General features: G+C 31.0%; 1 protein-coding gene across 1 annotated transcript; it reads left to right on the top strand.

The window, feature by feature from the left end:
- Positions 1-6,289: 6,289 nt before the first annotated feature.
- Positions 6,290-7,291, top strand: LOC105786977 (uncharacterized). Its single transcript, XM_012613440.1, has 2 exons — positions 6,290-6,517; positions 7,196-7,291. Exons 1-2 carry the CDS (start codon positions 6,290-6,292, stop codon positions 7,289-7,291), a joined length of 324 nt encoding a protein of 107 aa, XP_012468894.1.
- Positions 7,292-20,363: the final 13,072 nt, after the last annotated feature.

Genomic DNA, 20,363 nt, shown 5'->3' with positions numbered 1-20,363 from the left:
TAGCTACTGAAAGGGCCAGAGTTCTCTTACTATTTTGTCTCAACTGATCTCTTCCCAAAAACCCTAACGGAGTAGAAAACTTATTATTGGGTTCCATCATCTTCTTCGATGGAGAATTGGAAAAAGCTTTAGATCCCCCACGTTTACTAAATTTCTGTCTCTTTTTTTCGTTTTGTCTTTTACTTTCACAAATTTCTTCCATTTTCTGGGCTCTATCAGACAACACCACAAATTCTCGGATCTTTAAAGCTCCTAACAGAATCTTAATCTCATCCCTTAATCCATCTTCAAAACGTACACACATGTCCTCCTCGGTAGGCACTATCTCACGAGCATATTTACTAAGCTGAACGAATTGTCTCTCGTACTCTACTACTGACCTACCTCCTTGCTTCAACTCAGGAAATTCCTTCTTCATCCGCTCTAAATAGCGTTTGCTAACATATGTCTTTTGAAATTCAAACTTAAAGAAGTCTCAATTGATTCTTTCTTTCTGCACCACTGCCATTAATGTGGACCACCATTGGAATGCTTCCTCTTTTAACAATGATATCGTACATCGTAAACAATCCTCAGGGGTGTGCAAAATTTCATCTAGCACCCTTTAAGTATGTTCTAACCAATATTCTACCTTGGTTGGGTCATCACTCACGTTACCACAAAATTCAATAGCTCCACTCTATGAACATGTTGCTTACTCGAACCTTGAAGGTAAGAAGATTGAAGTTGTGGAACTGTAGAGTTTACCTTTAAGTACGTATCATACATGTTGTGCAACATACAGAGAAATGCATCAGGTGCAACATCCCTAGATCCTTGCTGTCTAGGTTAATTCCGTGTACTTTTCTCATCAATAGGTGGAATAAAACTTTCTACCTCATCAGAACCTTCTCGATTGGATCCTGACGACATCATGTTATATATATAAGAACAATTCAAAATAATCAAAAGCTATCATACTATCATCGGTTAGTCAAGTGGCATGTATTTCTAGACTCTGTACATGATATGTTCAGTCTGAGAACCGACTAAATCATAGCTCTGATACCAATAAATGAAACATCTCTAACTCGTATCCATCACCGAAATAGAGTTACAGAGCATTACCAGAGTATTCAAATCAAACAAACATAAATTTCAAACATTTCAAAATCATATAACTAATCATATTAAATCCAATCCAAATCATACATATCGTCCCCTATACGAGCCTTCAAGGCCAAAAAACACATTAGAAACAAGTCGGGACTAAATCAAAAACTTAGAGAAGTTTTCAAAAAATAAGGAAAATTTTTCAATTTGTAGGGGTCACACGGCCGTGTGGGCATTCGAAATAGGGACACACGGTAGTGTCCCAGCCTGTGTTCGTGCACGTGTAACTCACCAACTTGGGTCACACGGCCAAGCCACACTCTCGTGCCAAGCCCTGTGCTATGCTATGTAACTACCTAACTGTAACCCTTTGAAAGCTACAGGGGGCACATGGTCATGTCGCCTGGATTTTTTTCGCACACGCCGTTGTCTCTGCCCGTATAGACGAAAATAGGTCATTTTACAAGCCATATTTCTCACCCATATTGGCATGTACCTACAACCAAAATTTCACACATATACAAGTCATAACAAGACACCAGAATCATGCATATTCTAGTTATTCAAACATGGTATAAGATCATACAACCAATATGCCCTTAAGCACCTCAAATGACAACATGAAAACATGTATAACCAAGTACCCAATTTGGCCAAAATAATCAACTAACTTCTAAACATAATTGCATCATTACATATCATTGAATTTACTTACCAAGATATACCAAATGGTGCAAAACATGCCATTCAACTACTAGCATTAACATTCATTAATGTCATTCACAACAAAGTACCAATTCACCATATTTCCAACAATGCCAAACACTTAACAAAAATTAAGCATCATAACCACATATAACCAAGTTAATTCACATAACATACTTGAAGTATTAAATCATCATCATTTGAAACCAAAAGATTTATACAACTTCTTCTTATATATGTTCCAAAAGGTTTACCTAATTAAGCACACAAGTTCAATTATATTTACTAGAAACAAACATAACCAGTTACTTCCAATATTTACATCCTTACAAAATATTCAAGTACTATAGACTCTTTCCTAAATACATGGAACTTACACCAACTAGTAAGAACCAAAATGACTACTGAGATGTTGGTGATAGTGCGCAAGCTTCCAAGTCGATCCAATCAATGCAACGATTCCAAAGGTCCTACAAGAATAAATCAAACAAATAAGCATCAACAAGCTTAGTAAGTTCGATATAAGTTTCCTTTAATAATTAACTGAAGACTATCCAATTAATGCAAATTTTCAATACACCGACACAACTTGCTAGGCATATAGCCCGAATAATCATCGGCACACAACTTGCTAGGCACATAACCCGAATAATCACCGGCACACAGCCTGCTAGGCACAAAGCCCGAATAATCACCAGCACACAGCCTGCTAGGCACATAGCTTGAATAATCATCGGCACACACCCTGCTAGGCACATAGCCCGAATAATCACTGGCACACAGCCTGCTAGGCACATAGCCTTAATAATCACCGGCACTCAACCTGCTAGGCACACAGCCCGAATAATCACCTGCGTGCATCCTGCTAGGCACATAGACCGAATAATCACCCGCACACAACCTGCTAGGCTCATAACCCGAATAATCATTCGCACCCAGCTTGCTAGGTACAAAACCTGAATAATCATCGACACACAGCCTGCTAGGCACATAGCCCGAACAATCACTGTATTTCTATTTCTTTAAGCATAACTCAATAAAATCCATAATTCAACTAATAATGTAATAGAATGGAATATTCAATAAGATTAATAGTAACTATATAACGAACTTACCTGGACTGAATCGTAAAAATTGTAGAAGTTTAAGGACTATTTCTCTAATTTTCCTTCTTATCATATATCTACGGATTCTTCATCTATAATATAAAATTATTCAATTATTAGCATATATTTCATTTCAAATCATTTTATAATTGATAACCTTTAATCTTTTGAATTTATATAATTACCTAAACTTTTAAAATTCTTTCAATTTAGTCCCTTAACTCAAATTCATCAAATTAACGAATTTTCTCAAGTTAATAATTTATCCAAATATTCTAGGCCCTCAAACAGTCCTAATAAACATCAAATTCACTATCAAAATCTAGTATTTTGACATTTTCACATTTTAATCCTAAAATCAAGATTTAACAAAAAACTTTTTTCAAATTCATCAAATAGCATAATAAAGGCTCCAAATACATGGTATTCATCCAAAAACATTAAAAATTCATCAATGGTAACTTCCAAAATTTTTAACAAAATAAAAAACAAAGGTACGGGCTAGCTAGACCTAGTTGCAACAATCTCAAAAATATAAAAATTACAAGAAAAAACATAAAAATTACTTACATGCATTGAAAATAAGAAACCAAAGCTCTTTCACCCTAGCTATGGCTATTCGGCATGAGCTTGAGGAAAATGAAATTGATTTTGCTTTTTCATTCATTAATTTTGTTTAATTTTAATTAAACTTTTCTTAATTTACAAATTTGCCATCCATCTCATATTATTTTATTATTTCCCATTAACATGCCATCCAACACTAACCATTAGGGACTAATTATTATATTGGTCACTCCTCATGTAATTAAAAAGCTATTTAGTCATTATTAAACTAGTTACTATCCTCTGCACCTTTTTCATTTTAGTCTTTTTTCCTAAGTTAACTATCTAAATGTTAAAATTCCCGCACCAAATTTTAATACGAATTTAGTGACTCTGTAAATATTCTAAAAATAATATTTACAAGTCAACACAACAGAATTTTGTGGTCCCAAAACTATTGTTCCGTCACCACTAAAAATCAGGTTGTTTCAGCGACTCGGTCATGTGTCATCTAGGTATTTCCTAGGGTTCAAGTCAGTGAGTTTCACAACCTAACACACGGCCTGACACACGGGCGTGTGGGGCAACTCAGAGAGTTACACAGTCGTGTGACCCCTGTTTTGCTAATTTTGCATCTTTTTCCTAACTTTTTCAAGCGCTTTCAAAGTAGTCCTGATTTATTTCTAAGATATTTTTAGTGCCCCAAGGGCTTGATTTAGGGACAGTATGCATGTATACGAATGGTTATTGATGGGATTAAACTATTGAATGATATAATGTTTGAATGTTTTTTATTTTACGATAATGTTTCGTAACCTTAATCTAGAAATAGAGACGGGTTAGGAGTGTTACAATATCAGAGCCTCGTCATGTTGAATCATTGAGAACTAATTTATTTCTTATTATTTTTAAATTGATTTGTTTTTTCAAATTTTATAGTTATAATATTTTGATTATATACTATGTTGAATCTTATTATAAAAAAAATTTGAATTTTGATTCTTTAACTTAAAGTTATTTATGCGGTTCTTGATTAACTTTTTAATTTGCGCTCTACTTACTCTGCCAATTCCCACTAATTCCATTCCAATTAAACTGCATGATCTATCTTCTTTATGATTCCATTGCTAGGAAGGCATCTATAAAGTTTGCTACTATATATCTATATCTATTTACTTTGCTACTAGTCAGTTAATTGATGTGTTATCAACTATTTATATGTGCATTTAAAAGCAAAAGTTATAGTGTGTCGTGGGCCAGTTAATTGATGTTATCAACTATTAAGTGTGTGTTTTTCGACTTTGTTGCATATAAGTGTTTTGGTAATTTCAATTTTAATGTTTATTATGCTTTTATATTTGGGAATTCATGGTTAAATTATGATAACATATAAATAAAACTAAGAAATTTTAATGCTTTTGGAACAAAAGCAATCGTAGTTTATGGAATAATGCATGTTTTAAGGAATTTAGTTTTAAGTTTGGTTAAATAACATATCAACTATAATACATGTTTAAAGAATTTGGTTTTCAAGTTTAATTCTATTATATTTTTCTTTGTTATTTTATGGTTCCATATATCTGGTCAAATTATGATATGGTTTACGGATTGAATTGTGGGATATGCCAACTATTATGCTTTTGTTTTAAGATATATAATTTAATGGGTTTAAATTTTGATATAAGAGAATTTTGGTTGCATAGGTTTTATTTTTATTAAGGATTAATCAGTCAAAGATTAAGGTTTTCGTGTTTTTATTGCGACAATAAGACAACCTTATTTTGGGTTATTTCAAAAATTGTAGCGATAAAAAATCTTAGTTTTGAACTTTGACTGTTTTGGAAATTTTAAATATGAATATTGGTATATATATATTAAAATAACTTAATTGAAATAATAAGTTACCAAATTGACCTCTGTTATTGAAATTATTTTATTTTAAAATATAAAATGTTGTGTGCATGTAATTTAAGCTACTTTAATATTTATCGCCCAAATGAAGATTAATATTTAATAAAATTACATGTTCAACTGTGGTAATAAATATGTAACGATTATTTGGTTTTACATATGAGCAATAAATGGGCTCAAAGGAAGATTTTTCTTGACATGTTTTTATTGCTAGTTTTATTACTACAATAAGATATCACGTACAAGTTAATATTTTTGTCTAAAGATGAAATATTAATTGACTGCTCGATATCTGAGATGGGATTTATCTTTATTCAAATTATTTTGCTTTAAATTTGAAATATTTTGAAACAAATAAATTTAGATTTTGGCTTTGAGATTTAATTAAGGATGTCTAATATTTTAAATAGATTAGTTGAAACAAAATGTCACAAAAGTGACCACTTTTATGTAGATTAGTTTATTTAAAATATCTAGATGATTATATATATTTGTAATTCATGTGTTTATTAATTGACCCAAAGGTAAGTTAATATTTGGTAGAATTTCAACTACATCCGTAATGATAAATGTATGACAATTATAAGGTACTATATGTTAGCAATAAGTTAGTCCAAAGATTGGTTCATTGTTCGACATGATTTATTGTGAATGTTTGATTGTTGTAACAAGAGTATCATTTAATGTTAATATTATTGTCCAAATACATGATATTAATGTTGTGTTTGGTATCTTGAGATGAGATTAGCCACTATTTTTAATTTATTGTTTACTTATAAAAATTTATGTAAGCTTGTTTTTATTTATTTTGTTTTGTATTCAACTAGTTCATCCTCTACTGCCACAATATTTGCAAATATAAATTATATACCCATGCTTACTGGGACTAATTTCAATGAATAAAAAAGGCACTTAAAGTGCTTAGTTTTATGGACATAGACATTGCACTAAAGGAGGAACAACCTGCACCTCTCACCACGGAAAGCAACCCTGAAGCTAAAAGGGATTTTGAGAGATATTATCGTTCAAATTGCATGAGTCTAATGATTATTAAGCACACCATTCCAGAAGTCTTTAGGAACATAGAACTTGAAGAGATTACTCATGCCAAAGGTTTCCTTGATGAAATTGAGAAACGTTTTGCCAAAAATGATAAGGTTGAGATGACATCACTTTTGACTTCTTTGATGTCTATATAGTATAAGGGTCAAGAAAACGTGAAGGTACATTATGGAGATGTTTCATGTTGTTTAATGACTTAAGACACTTAAGATCGAGCTTTCTAAGGAATTTTGTTTGTTCTTATGGTTTTGGTATCGATTCCTGCACACTTAACCAATTTAAAATTAATTACAACTATCAAAAAGGAGAAATTGACTCTAAAGGTGTTTATTTCTCATTGTAAGACGAAGAAAGGTTGACATATGGAAAGTCCAAAAGTACTCATTTGGCCAGTGCCTCTAAAGACAAAACCTTACATTCTGAAGAGAATACGCACTAAAGAAGCTGCAAAAACACCTTATGAGCTTTGGATAGGTTGAAAGCATAGTGTAAAGCACTTTCACATTTGGGAATGTCCAGTTGAGGCAAGGCCTTTTAGGCCACATGAAAAGAAATTAGACTCCAAAACAGTGAACAACTACTTTATTGGTTATTTTGAGCAATCTAGGGTTATGAGTTTTATGATCCCACAATTAAGAATATTTTTTAGACGAGAACTGCAACATTTTTTTGAGGATGTTGAGTTTGGAGGGAGAAATAAGGTTAGAGACATTGCTTTTGAGGAGGAATTGGATTCTAACTCAGTTCCTGCTATCACTTTTGACGATGTTTAGGTTCTCATACCTATCATTGATCAAGAAGTGAATCCAAAACCTCAACAAGAAAATGTTGAACAACTCTCTATTCAAGATGAGGTAATTGTTCCATAAGAGCAAACTCAACAACCTCAAGAAAGAATGTCATTAAGAAGGTTCACTAGAAAAAGGGTTATAATGGCTTTAATGGAATATTTTGTCCTTAAGCTGCATCAAATGAAGGTTAATGGTTTCTCAACGGTAACATGGATTATACGTTTATATGGTGCAACTAGAAAACTTTGTGTCTGATGATACAAAGTTAATGATTTTCAAATTAAAGAAATTCATCTATGGGTTTAAGCAGGCTTCCCGTCAATAGTATTACAAATTTTACCAAATGATTATCTTACGTGGTTTAGAGAATAATTTAGTCGATAATTGTATATACCACAAGTTAAATGGGAGTAAGATTCTATATTTGGTTTTATTTGTTAATGATATATTGCTTTTCAATAATAAGTTAAGTCTCGACCAATAGCCCAAGAATAATTTTGAGATTGAGGAAATGCATAAGATTCCCTATGTCTCAAGAGTGGGGAGTCTAATGTATGCTCAAGTATGTACACATCCGGACATTACGTACATTGTTGGGTGTTAGACAGATATTTAAGCAACCCTGGTATAAACCATTGGATAGCAATAATGAAGGTTATGAGGTATCTTCAGAGAAAAAAATATTACATGCTCACATATAGAAAGACTGATAAGTTAGAGATCATCAGGTATATAGACTCTAATTTTGATGGAATATTGATGCAAAATTTTTTCACTAGGGTGCAAATTGTGACAATAATTGGTAGTCCTTTATTGCAATAACAACATGAGAACATCAAATTCAAAGTACATAGACTTTAAGTTTCTGATTGTTAAAGTAAAATCTCAAAGTGGTTAGGTGCCTGTAAAGCATATTGGGACAAACTCATGACTGTGGACCCGCTTACTATGGGACTACACCAAGGTTTTTCATGAGCACACTACTCATATGGGTATAATGTCATTTAAAGATATTTGGTTTTAGAAGGAGTTTGTACTTTTACATGCTTTTATGTTATAGACACATTTTCATTTATTTCAGTTTACGGATATTAAGTTTATTTTCTGTAGAAATAAAGTTTATTTGATTTATTCACACTCTATTTTTTGTAACATTTGATCTCACTAGGGTTGAAAGAGGACCAGTTGGAAATAAACATGTTTGGATCATATTGCATGTAATTTCCATGCTACACATCCGTACTTGATCTATGTCATCTGGTTGTAATGATATACGTGATCATGGATGAATTTAGTTACGATATATGTAATGAAAGTCGCATTGGTTCTATGTTAACATAATTAATGGATGAGATTATTTGGAATACCATTTGGATATGATAGTAAAGTTTTGAGCTCATAAGGTTATATAATGACATGTAATCATAGAGTAGTTAGTATATATATGTGGTCCAAGTGGGAGATTATTGGAAAATATGGACATCACAAATATAATAAGAGTAATTACATGTTATTATTTACTATCATAAAATGTTAGCCCAAATTAAAGTGATTAGCCCAAATTAAAAGTGATCTAATTTGGTTAAGGTTTATTGGGCTTTAGTTATTAAATAAAGTATGGGTCAAATATGTTTAGAGATACTTTAGTAACTAATTTTAATTAATGATGGGCTAATTAGAAATTAGGTTAATGTGCAAAATTTATATACTAGAGTTATGGTCCCCAAATTACAGATACGTAACATTTCTAATATCCCATCTTTAGAAAAGAGATAATCACCTTTTCTAAATTACTTGCATGCTAATTTGGAAGATCAAAACCATAAGATCCATAAATTTAAAGAAATTGATTAATTAGGTGCCCTTCTGCATCTAGTTTTATTTAAGTTTTATTCTTGATGATTTGACATGATGATTCTTATTTATGGGTTGTAAAGTTCTATATTAGATATTGTTTTTACAGTTCTAACAAATGTTTCATAGAAAATAAAGAGTCGTAACAATATTATAGTGGTTCAACTAAGTGATAGGGACATAGCAATGAAAGGACAAAGAAGAGAAGTTTCAAATAATTTCTTTCTTGTTTTAAATCTATTTGGACCTGTTGTACCTCATCTATGACTTCTAATCTTAGGGTGTTTTCTACACAAGTACATTATCTAGTGCTTTACTTTAAGGATGTTCAACTCAAAGTCAGCAACTTCTTGTAAAATTGAAGGGTTATTGTTATTAAATATATTATTATAAACAGTAAATTAATTAATCTTAACAAGTGCTCTAAGTACATATGGTAACAAATCCTAATAAGAATTCCAACTCGTAGGTTTTAACCAATGCATGAGAAGGTGCAACTCTTGTGATTCATTAATTTGTATCAATGCAATGCATGGAAGTTTCTAAGGTCGTAGGAAAAATAGTAATAACTAATTGTGCTTTTACATTAGACAGTAGACAACTTCAAGAAATGTCTTTTCCTTAGATCCTCAATCTTGTATGTATATATATAGGTGAAGTAAGAAATTGATTGCTTCCATCAATCAATAGACCATTTCAGGGTTCTTTAGCAAAGGCATAGTTTGTTGGAACATTTTCAAATATTTATAGTATTTCAATAACTATAAATAAATGGGTGTAATTAATCAAAAGATAGATTTTTGATCATCGGTTAAAATTTATATAATTTGATTTTTAAAGAATTATAACTATTCAAACAATATTATTTGAATAGTTATAAAATTAAATGAATAATTATTATTTATTTATTCATAAAGACACTTATTGAAAGATGTCTCTATGAAGAGACATGAAAATTCCTATAAATAGGAATGAGATTTCATTTGGAAATTACACCAAAAAATTCTAAAATCCCTTTCTATCCTTCCTCATTTTCTAATATTATTATATTTTTCTATAAAGAGTTACTGTAGAAATTCTTTGTAGAAATTGACTTTCTTGTTATATATTGCTCAGTGCTTAGTGGACTATTCTCGTCAATGCAAAACGCAAATAGTCATTGACTTCATTATATCCTTAAGGTTAATTTGTTTGAAACTCGTTTGCATATCGATGATAGGTGGGGGGCGAATATAACCTTAAAGATAGTGGCTTGATACACGCCTTGGAGCCTTGTCCTATTTCTTCTTTTTCTGTTTGAGTTTCATTCGTGTGTTTGAGATTTTCCTCACCGGAGATTCGTACTAACAATTTTAAGGTTATAATTCATGATGACTACCACAACACATGAAAGTGGAACACTAAGGGAGTTAGCTTCCAACTTTGTCAAACTTGATCGATTTTATGGTGGCAATTTCCAATGATGGCGGAAAAAGATGCACTTATTATTATCAATTTTGAAGATTACCAATGTTTTGGATACTCCAAGACCTGAAGAGAATGAAAACAAATTTGTTGCTGCAACCTGAGAAAGGCAAAAATGGGACAATGCTTATTACATGTGCATAGGGCACATATTGAATGGTTTATCCAATGGTTTGTTCGACACCTACAAAAACGAGGTCACCACTAAAGAATTATGGGACAAATTATAGATAAGATACATGACCGAAGATGCTACAAGTAAGAAATTTCTAGTCAGTCATTTCAATAAGTATCAAATGGTTGATGGTCGTTATGGAACAATTCAGTGATATTGAAAAAATGCTGAATCAATTTAAGCAATATGATATGAAAATGGATAAAATGACTGTTGCATCCTCCATAATAGAAAAACTTCCTTCATCTTGGAAGAAGTCTAAAACATAAGAAAGAAGAAATATATCATGAGGCTTTGGCAAACCATCTTTGTATTGAAGAAGAATATCGAAAGCAAGATTAGAACCTAAATTCTGAAAATGTCAAAGTGAATGTTACCGAGGAAGTAAAGACTACTAAAACATTCAAGAGAAATTCAAACAGACTGATAGAGCACCTAAGTTCAAAAAGAAACAAAAGGGCTCATGTTATCATTGTGGTAAGTCGGGACATTTCAAGAATGAATGTCGATTTTTAAAGAAGAAATCATCTTCTAAGGCTGATAATAATAAAAAGTTCATTGTAATGATATCTGAAATTAATATGACACAATATGATAATACATGGTGGATTGATACGGAGCAACCAAACATGTTTCCAAAGACAAAAGCATGTTCACAAAGTTCACACAATGTGAAAATGACAATGTCTTGTACACGGGAAATTCTTCCACCGCAACAATGAAAGGCAAAGGATCTGTTGAACTACAATTCAGTTCTGGAAAGGTTTTAACCTTGAATGATATACTTTATGTATCAGAAGTTAGGAAGAATTTAGTGTTTGGAAGTCTATTGAATAAGTTTGGTTTCAAACTTTTTTTTGAGGAAAATAAGTTCATTTTATCTAAGGGAGGAATTTTTGTAGGGAAATGATATATGTATGAGAGCATGTTCAAACTCAATACTATTAATAAAAACAGAAATATTATTTTTGTTTATATGGTTGAATCTTCTTGTTTATGACATGCATAAGTTAGATTTAATTCCTATTTTTAATAATAATATTGAAAATGCAATACATGTATGTTGACTAAAATTATAAGAAACCCTTTTCCCTAAGGTTAAAAGGAAAACAAATTTGTTTGATATGATACATAGTGATTTATGTGATATGCATAATACTCCTACATTAGGTGGAAAGAAATATTTTGTTACTTTTATTGATGATTTTTTAAATATTGCTATGCATATTTATTGCATTCAAAAGATGAAGTGCTTGATAAATTTATCAAGTGCTTCAGATCGGATAGAGGTTGAAAATACTATAATCCAAGTTATTTTGAATCCATTAGAATTGTCCATCAAGTTTCAGCCCCTTACACTCCACAACAAAACGGTGTAGTTGAAAGGAAAAATAGAGTCTTGACTGAAATGGTAAATTTAATGTTATCATATTTAGGTCTTAGACAAGGTTTTTGGGAAGAAGCTGTTCTAACAGCATGTCATATATTAAATAGAGCTCCTAATAAGGAAACTAAAATAACCCCCTTATGAACAATGGAAGAAAAGGAAACCAAACATTAACTATTTGAAGGTTTGGGGTTGTAGAGCTATTGTCAAAGTTCCAACACCTAAATGTAAAAAGTTAGGTGAAAGAGGAATTAAATGAATATTTATAGGATATGCACATGATAGCAAAGCATATAGGTTCATGGTAATTGAACTAAATGATTCAATTTCAATTAATACTATTATTGAATCAAGAGATGTTATTTTTATGAAAATAGATTTAATTCTATTTCAAGACAATTACAGACACAACAATTGATTCATTCTTCAAATGAGATTGAGATTCCATTGGAGCAGATTGACAATAATGACCTTATATTTTCAAATTTTCTATTTTATTAATTTTAAATATTCATTAAATTTATTAAATTAAGAAAATGAAATGAAAATAATATTCTTAAAACTAAAGTAAACTAAAACAATAAAGAATATCCAAATACAACTAAAAATAAAAAAAAGTTGTATTTTTTTTTCCTAATTATTGTATTCTTTGTTGATTGGAACTGGTCGATTCCAGTTGCTTGGTTCAAATCATTCTCATAAGCTCGCTCATAGGGAGATCGCTTAGTATAACCCTAAAAACAAAAGCGCATTTCAATGGATCCAATCGCTCTTTTTTTCTTGGATAAGAATAAAATAAACAAAACCCTATTATCTTGTCAAAAATTAAGAAGAAGTAAAAGGATTAGAAAGGTCAAAGATTTTGGACCAGATTTCATTATGTTTCTTATCGAAGGAAAAGGTGAAAGTATATGCAATAAAATAAATTATTGTTACAATATGGAATCTAATCCTATTACACATGAAGGGGTAATGAAATCTCAAGACTCTGCTTTTTGGAAAGAAGCAATAAATGATGAGATGGATTTAATAATGGGAAATCAAACTTGGATCTTAGTTGATCTTTCATCGGGTTCTAAACCAATAGGTTATAAATGGATCTTCAAAAAGAAAATGAATGTCGATGGAACCATTGATAAATTTAAAGCAAGGTTGGTAGCCAAAGGTTTTACACAAAAATAAGGTATTGATTACTGTGATACCTATGCACCAGTAGCAAGATTTGCTACAATTAGACTATTAGTATCACTTACCTCTATATATAATTTGGTTGTTCACAAAATGAATGTTAAAACTACATTTTTAAATGGTGAATTGGAAGATGAAGTGTACATGGAACAACCGGGAAGATTGTTGTTTCAAGACAAGAGCATAAGGTATGTAAGCTTGTTAAATCTTGATATAGACTTAAACAAGTACCAAAACAATGGCACCAACAGTTTGACAAGGTTTTTTTAGCTAATGGATATAAAATAAATGAATCCGATAAGTGCATATATAGCAATTTTGAAAATGGAAAATGTGTCATAATTTGCTTAAATATAGATGACAAGCTCATTTTTGGCACGGATTTGGAACAAATAGAAAACACAAAGAAATTCTTGTCTAAAAACTTTGCTATGAAGGATATGGGTGTAGCAGATGTTATTCTTGGGATTAAAATAACCCGAGATGAAAGCACTATAGCTTTATCATAATCACATTACATTGAAAAGGTGCTAAAAATGTTGATCTTTTCAACTGTAACACCCATGGATCCTCAAATAAAATTAGTATCTAATGTTGGTAGGAAAATTGATCAATTGAAATATGCAAGTCTAATTGGTTGTCTTATGTACATAATGACTTGTACAAGACCAGATATTACAGATGCTGTTGGGAAATTGAGTAGGTACGCAACTAATCTAAGTATTTTGCATTGGCAAGCTTTGAATAGAGTACTTAGGTACTAAAAGAAAATTATTAACTATGGATTGTGTTATAATGGATATCTTCCAGTTTTAGAAGGGTATTCAGATGCTAGTTGGATTACAAGTTCGGAAGATCATGCATCTACTAGTGGATGGATCTTTATTCTTGGTGGAGGAGTCATTTCTTGGGGTTCCAAGAAATAAACATGTATTACTAATTCCACCATGGCAACAAAATTTATTGCATTAGTCGCTGCATCTAAAAAAGCAGAATGGTTAAGAAATTTGCTTTATGATGTACCTTTATGGCTTAAGTCAATTTCACCTATTTCTATCTGTTGTGATAGTTAGGCTACCTTAGCAAAGGCATATAGCCAAGTATAAAATGGAAAGTCTAGACACATTGGATTTAAGGCATAGCTATGTCTGACAATTAATCTCTGATAGAGTGATCACTATTAATTATGTGAGGTCAAATGAAAATTTGGCAGATCTTTTGACAAAAAGTCTTGCTAGAGATGTAGTAAAAAAAAACCTCAAAAGGAATAAGACTCAAGCCCATTAATTAGAGTCACCCATGATGGAAACTCGACTCAACGCTTGGTATAACATCAAGTCTTGAGTTTAATGGGACAAAGTACATCATTGGTATGTGATTGTTAGCAATATAAATAAATCCATCCTAAGATTAAAGTGCTAGGTACCCGTAATGATAAGGGAAGGATGAGTAATGTACTCTTAATGAACCCATAACATAAATATGTTAGAGTGTTATAATTACGGGAACACTCTTGATGGGATCTACCTATGTGAGTGGAAGTGTGGTCACTTCTAAGAGCTCATGGGCTTGGCTCTAACAGCACTCATGAAAAGATGACACAGGCACATGGCCCTAATAGTGTCTGTAGATACTATGCATTGACCGATGTTGAAATAATTGTGTGAGATGTGTTCAGTTAATGAAATAGAACAGTTGGTTCAAAGTTTAGTCTACCATGCAATTTTGATTAACTTAAAAATATTTTCACTAAGTGGAGGTTCAATCGTAAGACACATTCATTTATGCTAATTGATTTCCAAGAATATAAAAATCTAAAATATTTTGAAAATGGGGGGAGATTTTTGGAAGACTTTCAACTATTAATAGTATTCCAATAACTATAAATGAATGAGTGTAATTGGAACTGTAATAGCCCGTTTTTGGGTCAAATCAGAATAGTGGTTTTAGAATCACAAATTCAAAGTTAAATGTTAATTTTATTATCATTTTAATGTTTACAGCATGTTAGTAGAGTCATATGAAAATTTCGTTAAGAAATTTTATTGTTTGCATGCTTAATTTGATAAAAAAGACTAAATCGCGTAAAGTGCAAAATTGAGTTCTATTAGTTAAAGGTATCAAATGACAATGTGATTAAATGGTTGAGGGTTTTTTGTTGCAATTAGACCATATAAATTGCTAATGGACTTTTATGGCCATTAAAATGAAATTATAAAGGTTATATGTTAAGGTTAAATTAGTAAATAACCAAATAACTTAAAAATTAAAACAAGTAAAATTAAAATATCATCTTCCCAAAAGCTAAACACTACCGAAATTTGAAGGTTAGGAAGCCATGGTTAGGGCTTGAAGCATTCGGCCAACATTTCTAGTGCATATCAAGAAAAGAGGAATCCGAAATTAGATCGTGGGAAAGGCAAAATTATCGAGTAATCGATCCGATTCGTCAATTCCGAGTACGAGGTAAGTTCATAAGTAAATAAATGTTTTTGAATTTAAATGTATATGTTTTATACATTGCCGAATTGATTTGTATAAAGATATACATTGGCGAATTTGATTTGTTTATAGATATACATTGCCGAAATTGATTTGTTTATAGATATACATTGCCGAAGTTGAATTGCTTATAGATATACATTGTTGAATTAGAATTGTTTGTAGATATACATTGTCAAATTTGATTTGTATATAGATATACATTGTCAAATTTGATTTCTATATGGATATATATTGCGAATTGATTTGTATATAAATATACATTGCGAATTTGATTTGTATATAGATATACATTGTTGAATTTGATTTGTATATTAATATACATTGCTAAATTTGATTTGTATATGGTTATACATTGTCGAATTTGATTTGTATATGGATATACATTGCGAATTGATTTGTCTATAGATATACATTGTCGAATTTGATTTGTATATAGATATACATTGCCGAATTTGATTTGTATATGGATATTCATTGCCAAATTGATTTGTATATAGATATACATTGCCGAATTTGATTCGTATATGGATATATATTGCCGAATTGATTTGAGCATTGGATTACTGGTTCCGTGCATGTATTGAATTAATTACGAAGTCGAAAGCTCCGAATGAACCTTAGTAAATATATTGGATATTGATGTCATGATATTAGGACTTCCAAGGTGTGATTTCGTGTAAGACCATGTCTGGGACATTGGCGTCGAAGTGAGAAAACGTGTAAGACCATGTCTGGGACATTGGCATCGTATATGATTTGTATAATACCTTGTCTGGGACACTGACATCGATATGCGTTAACATGTAAGACCATATCTGTGATATGACATTCTACAAGTTTTATATGATTTTCGTATGATCTTAACAATTCCAAATGTGAATTTGGGTTGAATGGTTCAGGTATGTGTGAAGTTTTATGTTCATGAAATATTAAGGTAAGTTTAGTACTTAATGTGATAATATGCAATTATATGTATGTTTGAGATTTATTTGAATTCGACCTAGTTGAATTGAATTATAAATATCATTGAGATGATTTATTTTCTTATGGCTTACTAAGCTTCCAAAGGTTACTTTAGGCATTCTTCTATTTTTTTTATAGATATATAAAACTAGCTCAAGCTCGGGGATTGTCAAGGATTATCGTCACACTATCAATTGACAATTTGGTATTTTTGAAAGCTTGATATTATGGCATATGGCATGTATAGACTATGGTTAATTTTGAGTTGTATATAAGTGGCCATGTGAAATGGCTTGTTAGAGATACTAATTATTATGTATATTCAGTCCTATTATAAACTCTTTTGGGAAGTATGTTTCGAAGTATATATGTATGATAATGTTTGGTTATCAGATTCGACTTGAGTAATGATTTAGTTGGTTCGAAAAAAATAGTTTGTATATGAAATATGATTAGTAGACATGAATTGTAATAAATGACTGTGTTAGATTGAGTTAAGTTAGGTAGTGCCTCGTAACTCTAATCCGGCGACAGATACGGATTAGGGGTGTTACAAGAAAGATGGAAATGTACAAGTGTACACAATCGCAACAAGTAATAAAGTGACAAGTAAATGTCGAGTTATCGTACCCACAGGGACTGTGAAAAGAATTTATTTATGAATGCAATTAAAACACTTTGGTGAAGAAAAATATTTTGATTTTGAATAAGTGATTAAAAACTGAGTAAATAAAATAAAATAAAAATAAAAGTTCCAATTCATGATTTCAAAAGATAATTTTAATCAAGATGACATAATTGTGTTAGATTAATCACATTTCTTAACTTCGAATTACTAAATTCATGTTCATGTTGCTACAAAAAAATTCACGGCAACTTGGTAATTTGCTAACTACTGCTCATATATGCTTATTATATTAACTAATCTCTTGAACATTTTCCACTGCCAATTCAAACAATTATCAATCTTTACAAGCACATAAAAGATTAAGTGAGGTAACAATGTATTCCTACCTTGAAACAATTTAATCACAATAATCTTGCAAGTTATGCAAGGCTAATGTATCGTCTAATTCCGTCGCTAATTTAACCCTCAGCTACCTTAGAAGATTAAACATGCACTGATTAAGTATTGTGTCAGTTAATTACAATTTCAACAAGATTAAATAATTAATTCATTAGTTACCTTACAATTATAATGCAAGAACAACTTTATCATAATTTTACTTAATCAAACAACTTACCAAGGCCAATAACAACACAAACACAATTTTAATAACTTAAGTGGACGAAATGCAACCAACCTAACATGAATTAAATTTAAACCATATTAATTAAATTAAACATATTAACATCTCAAGTATTCATAGACATGTTCATAACAACAACAATAAAAATTAAAGGATAGGGAACTAGAATCAAGTCTGGTGTTTCTCCGAAGCTTGACTAGTTTGCTCTGCTCCTCCTTCTCTGCTTGTTCTTGTTGAACCGAGACTTCTACGAGCACTTGAATGCTTCTTCCAACGGTGGTTGAAAGGCTCTTTTCCAAGAGGGGAAATCAGCAAGGGAATGGAAGGGAAAAAGAAGAACAAAAGAAGGGGTTTTGAAGAGAGAAAATGAAAGAGAAGTGAAGGGATTAAAGGTTTTGAGATGTGCTTGAAATGAACAGCCAAGGGGTGTATTTATAGGTTGACATGGCTGCTAAAAATAGCAAAAATCAGCAGCCATTGACTCCCCCCATGGCCAGCCACACGTGTGGCAAGTTTGAATCTTTCAATCTTGCTATTTTAAGGTAGGGGCAAATCTAGGAAGGCATGATAAGTGGAGGGGTTTGAATGAAAATTCAAGGAGTCTTCAAGAGCTATTTTACAAGCCAAATAATTAGCCAAACAAGCTGACTAGGTCAACATGTGGGACAATTTTGGGCAGCCCAGTGCTCGGTTGGATCGGTTTTCTAAGTTCAGCTCAACTGGGCCTCTTTTCATAATTAATTAATAATAATTATTTAACCCAAAATAATTTGGATTAAAATTAGAATTAATTATATTATGAGTTAATATTCATAATTTGGACCATCTTAGGCTAAAAAATTAATTTGCCTTGATGCTTCAAAAATTGTTTATCGGTTTTATGCTTTTAGTAGTGTCTACTGAGCCCTTTTTCGCCCTTTGTGCGAATATGTCAAAAATAAATTAAAATTAATTAAAATTCAACATGTTCTTAATTTAAGTGCAATTTAATTATTTGATAATTATAATATATTTTTCGACAAGAATTTTACCGAAACTGCATGAATTTGAGTTAAAAAGGGTATGAAAAAATGTGAATATTTTCGTGTTTCCACACCCACAAAATTAATTCATTGCTCGTCTCGAGTAATGCACAAATTGAAAAGAATTTTTTAGAAACACCTTTGAAAAATTCCTGCAGAACAACATTCTTCCAAAAATTATGAATTTAGTATACTTATGCTCAAGAACAAGAAATTTGATATTTATGCTACTTAAGTATGCATATCATTAAAATTAATCTCAATTATTATTATGATAGTAAAAATAGACTAAATGCTTACTCAATAAAGACATGTTAAATCCCTACCAATTTGATTTTATTTCCTTATTTAATATTAAGTTGCAATCATTAAGTTTAATTTATGCCTTCATATGTTGAATATAACAATTTCTCTCTACTAATGTAGGTAGCACAGAAACTTTGGATCAATAGGTCTTTTAAACAGGTTGTAACATGGCTGGGCTAGGGGTAGGTAAAAAGATAGATAAATTTAGGCTAAAAACCCTAGACTCAGCTTCAATAGGACCTTTGAAATATTTACCTTCAATACACCAACTTATTTTGCTTTCACATGATCTTTTGTACATCTATTTTCTTTCAAGTACATATGCTCTTCTCTTCTTCTTCTTTTTTTCTTTTCTTTTCTTTTTTTTTCTTTCTTTGTCTTTTCTTTTCTTCTTTTTTTTCACGAGCATTTTGCTATATGTACTATAATTTTTTGAGCATTTCATACTTCTTTTCAACTCCCCTAAACTTATTTTCAAAGATTATTCTGAATAGTACTGAGTCTAGTGTTTGGGACAATTTAAAGATGATTAAGAGAGAAGTGATGGCTAAATATTGCAAAGGTTCAAATAAAATTAGGCCATATAGTCTCAAAGTTCGGTTTCAAGGGATAAAAATTCATCAAGGTTAGCTTGAAAGGCTCAAATGGTCTAAACAAAAGTGCCTAAATCATTTTCAACATTCCATGCTCCCTAAGATTTCGCCTTAAGAAACTACTAAGTCAATTCTAGAGACTTAAACTTTCATGCATGCCTAACTTTCTTAAGGAACTAAAATTTTATGGTATGATTTGCATGCTTTATTAAGAATACATTTATGTCATAATTTAGCCAACATAACAATTATTAAAAAAAAAGTAGAATTTTAGTCATACTGAAGTTTAGCATACTTAAAAAATTTTCAAATTTTTGAACTAAATATATCCTAATCATAATTAAAAGAAAATTTTATTCTGAGAGGAAATAATTTCAATTTTTTGGTCCCCCTACTTAAGATGAACAATGTCTTCATTGTTAGAAGTGAATAGATAATATACA

The sequence above is a fragment of the Gossypium raimondii genome, chromosome 1, assembly GCF_025698545.1.
Source record: "Gossypium raimondii isolate GPD5lz chromosome 1, ASM2569854v1, whole genome shotgun sequence".
NCBI classification, from domain to species: domain Eukaryota; kingdom Viridiplantae; phylum Streptophyta; class Magnoliopsida; order Malvales; family Malvaceae; genus Gossypium; species Gossypium raimondii.
The sequence above is the reverse complement of the archived record's forward strand: the minus strand, read 5'-3'. Positions and strand labels throughout refer to the sequence as shown.

Excerpts from the sequence above, each read along its gene's own strand:
- LOC105786977 (XM_012613440.1), top strand. The coding sequence starts at position 6,290 with ATGGACATAGACATTGCACTAAAGGAGGAACAACCTGCACCTCTCACC. Across the intron at positions 6,518-7,195 it reads GTTTTGCCAAAAATGATAAG|GTTCTCATACCTATCATTGA; the intron begins GTTGAGATGACA and ends GACGATGTTTAG.